The 3,462-nt window shown below is 44.1% G+C and overlaps 1 protein-coding gene across 1 annotated transcript; it reads right to left on the bottom strand.

The window, feature by feature from the left end:
* Positions 1 to 493: 493 nt before the first annotated feature.
* Positions 494 to 1,683, bottom strand: nkx2.2b (NK2 homeobox 2b). Its single transcript, XM_017695639.2, has 2 exons — positions 1,357 to 1,683; positions 494 to 948 (listed from the first exon to the last, which is right to left on the bottom strand). Exons 1-2 carry the CDS (start codon positions 1,541 to 1,543, stop codon positions 494 to 496), a joined length of 642 nt encoding a protein of 213 aa, XP_017551128.1. The 5' UTR covers positions 1,544 to 1,683.
* Between the last annotated feature and the right edge of the window lie 1,779 nt (positions 1,684 to 3,462).

Genomic DNA, 3,462 nt, shown 5'->3' with positions numbered 1-3,462 from the left:
CAAAGCATTTCAAACCACACTGCTCTGAATGACCCTGTTTATATTTTAGTCATTAAATTATGCAGAAATTTTGAAAAAAAAAAAGTGGAATTCACCTTTAAGCTGTGCATCTGAACATTTCTCACAGCTGTGCCAGTTGATCACCACCACACTCCATCAGAACAGAAGGAAGCTCTCATTTCTCTGGCGAGCATAAATGCTTCCTGCAGTAAATACTGTGAAAATGTTCTCATGGTGCTCAAAGTTGCCCTCAAACTGAACACAAAGCTTCATGTCCAGCCGTATCGGGCAGTCTGAGTCTCCCCAAACTCCTAAAAAAGACAGTTCTTCAAGGATTCTTTAGCAAAAACAATAGCTCTATTCAGAACCATGAACACTCACAGAAACATTTGCTTGCTTTAATGGATTTTGGATGGTGAATGGTTTTTCAGATTGCTGTTGAATGTGTGGTATATGGTTCCATAAAGAAACCTTTTGAAAGTGGTACCCCATGTCACCAGGACCATGGCTGCACGTGAACCAGGCTGGTGCTGAAGTGGATGGGGTGGAAGTGTTGAACTCCGAATGGAAACTGTAGTCCCGTGTGAAAGGGGGCACTGAGGTCCTGAGGTTTAGTGCTGCGGCAGGGCCTGTGGTCCCTCAGCAGTGTGGATACGGCCAGGTCCCGGCCCCGCTCTGCCCTCTTCATCTTGTACCTGTGGTTCTGGAACCAGATCTTCACCTGGGTGGGCGTGAGGTGCAGGCTGCGGGCCAGATGCTCTCTCTCAGGTCCGGACAGGTACCTCTGCTGCCTGAAGCGGCGCTCCAGCTCACAGGTCTGCGCTCTGGAGAACAGCACTCTCCTCTTCCTCATCCTTCTCTTCCTGTCGGGCTCGTCTGAGGGTGCTCTGCTCTCAGGTCTGCGCGACCCTTCTTCAGTGTCCGCTTGGTCTGAAGAGCCCCCGGCTGCTCCAGGCCAAACAGAGGGGAAATATGCCAAAGTATTAGAGCACAGCTCCACTCGCCTTGAGTTACTACTAGCCTTAAATGAAGAACTCTTTAAAGACCATGAAGAAGGTTTTTGTCCTTACTGAAAGCTGTGTGTCATCAATATATATATCTATAGGAAATGATGCATGATAATAACAAATGTTAAACAGTATTAACATTATCAAATTAAATATTGCCCCAGTTGTGCCTTTTTTCAACTTATTCAACTTATTTATTTATTTATTTACTTACTTATTTATTGCAAGTACAAATTCCTGCTAATGTTATCTGTTTTTCTGCTGGTCAACTATATATATATATATATATATATATATGCATATAAACATGCGTATATATATATATATATTCAAAAGTATATAAACTTACATGGATATTGATAAGCAGCCGGAGTTCCCTCCCAAAGTGAATTCCTCGCGGAGGACTGCGTCTCAGCTCCTGATGGGCTCTGAGAAGCTGCGGGTGGATCTTCATCTTCAGTGTCCTCCTCCTCATCATCCACATCCCTCAGATTCAGAATGTCCCGCACAGAGAAGCCCATCTTCGCGTTACTCATTTCCACACAGCAGAAGAATGCGCGTGTGCGGTCTCTGAATGATCCTCCTCTCCTTCCCGCCTGCTTAGTCTACACGAACCTTCGACCTCGAGAGGGTTATCAGACTGAGTAAAGCTCATCTGGGGTGAATCAGAAGAGGAAAAACGCCCAGCGCTGCGTTGCAGGCTCCTCGTTTCTTCGAGGCGGATTTGTGCAGTATTTGTGCAAGCTGGTAGAGGGAGATGCTGGTCAGAGTGGCCCCCATCCCCACACTGATGGAGCCTTTAAGGTCGCTGAGGGACGCTGGAGCATCACAACCTGCAGCCAAAAAAAAGAAAAAAACTTCAACCCAGCCCGGAGCTGAGGGCGTGTCTTCGGAGTCAAGTGGATGAGCGGCTTCAGTTTGTGTTTTTCGCGCAGGTCTAAATCATCACAGTGTCGAGCTTTGGTGCATCTAATCCACAATAAGTGGGCATGATGTGACCTAAACAGAGAGCTACTGAGGGTTAATTTGCCCCCCAGATTTACATATCAGAAGTGTCCACTGCATAAACGGACACCTTTTGTTGCTAATAATTAGCTTGTGCTTATGCAGCAGGAAAAAAAAACTTTGAAATGCAATTGGATGGGGACATTATATATGACTGGTAATGGACTGTCCAAGCCGAAATGAGATGTGTTTGAAATGGCAAGTGGCCAATTTATGGAAACCTTTTAGGTCAATATTTTGCTACGGGATTAAGTCGAGTGGCATAAACATCACGAGCGACCTGCGAGGAGAAGAACAAAAAGCCTGTTACTGAGCTCACTGAGCTCACTTATGGGTGCCTGTCGTCTAAATGAGCGTCATATGAACTGGCTTGTTGATACTTAAACTGATCTTGAGGGCCTTTTCGTGCTCGCAGGACTCGCACCTTTTGGCGCTGCTGCGCTGAAGCACGTCTGGACCAATCTGGCTAATTTGCATATTCATCAGACTGTAATATAAACACAGAGAGAACTCTGTAAAAGCATGCAGTCCTCTTTTGTCGAGCACACCTCATCAGAGCCTGGCGTTGTCGATGTCACTCACTGTTGTAGGTTGATTTTTACGAGATTTGATTATTGCAATTAGATAGATGGATCAATAAAGTATCTATCTATCTATCTATCTATCTATCTATCTATCTATCTATCTATCTATCTATCGTTATATGAAGTGGTGATTCAGATTCATAGAGAACGAGTTGCGTATTGTTAGACAGTAGAACCCTTTTTGGTGGTAAATAGAACCCTTTTTCAAAAAGGCCCTACTTAGAACCATATACAGCACGTTCTCCATCAATTTGAATTTGTTGATTTATGTTCTCGGTTGTAAACAGAACCATTCCCTTTACTGAAGAACCCTTGTGCTCATGTTATTAACAAACTATCTGGTGAAGCTCATTGGTTATGAGGTGCTTTGGGTTTAGGAGTAGGTTTAGGTTTTGGGTTTAGGTTTAGGTCAGAAGTAGGGTTGGATTTAAAAGAAGACAAGGTGAGCATCTTCAGCATCAGCGGACTCACAAAATAAAGTGCTGCCAATAATTGCGCTGTGAGGGAGTTTTCTGTTAAAGGGGAATTCCCCCGTCACAGCGGTGGTGATAGGAACCAGACGTCCACTTCTAAAAGCTCCCTCACAGACACTTATGACGTGATAACCTGATGTCTGAGGCAATAATTAACAATAGTTTTAAGATTATTGGCCTGGTTGTTACTGTGGTGAGGAGGTACATGCCGAGCATTCTAAGCCAAATTATTTTTAGCACTATTTCATTATTACCAACACTGCATGAAAACACCCGGCTGTGTGAATAAAAAGTGAATAAAATGCCCGTGTTTGTGTTGCACCCGTCAGTTATTTCACCACAGGTGTAAAGAAAACAAAGCCTCTACATTCACTGCAAGGACACACTTTGAAT

This window comes from Pygocentrus nattereri, chromosome 4 (genome assembly GCF_015220715.1).
Source record: "Pygocentrus nattereri isolate fPygNat1 chromosome 4, fPygNat1.pri, whole genome shotgun sequence".
Classification (NCBI taxonomy): domain Eukaryota; kingdom Metazoa; phylum Chordata; class Actinopteri; order Characiformes; family Serrasalmidae; genus Pygocentrus; species Pygocentrus nattereri.
The sequence above is the reverse complement of the archived record's forward strand: the minus strand, read 5'-3'. Positions and strand labels throughout refer to the sequence as shown.

Excerpts from the sequence above, each read along its gene's own strand:
- nkx2.2b (XM_017695639.2), bottom strand. The coding sequence starts at position 1,543 with ATGAGTAACGCGAAGATGGGCTTCTCTGTGCGGGACATTCTGAATCTG. Across the intron at positions 949-1,356 it reads GGCTGCTTATCAATATCCAT|CAGCCGGGGGCTCTTCAGAC; the intron begins GTAAGTTTATAT and ends TTTGGCCTGGAG.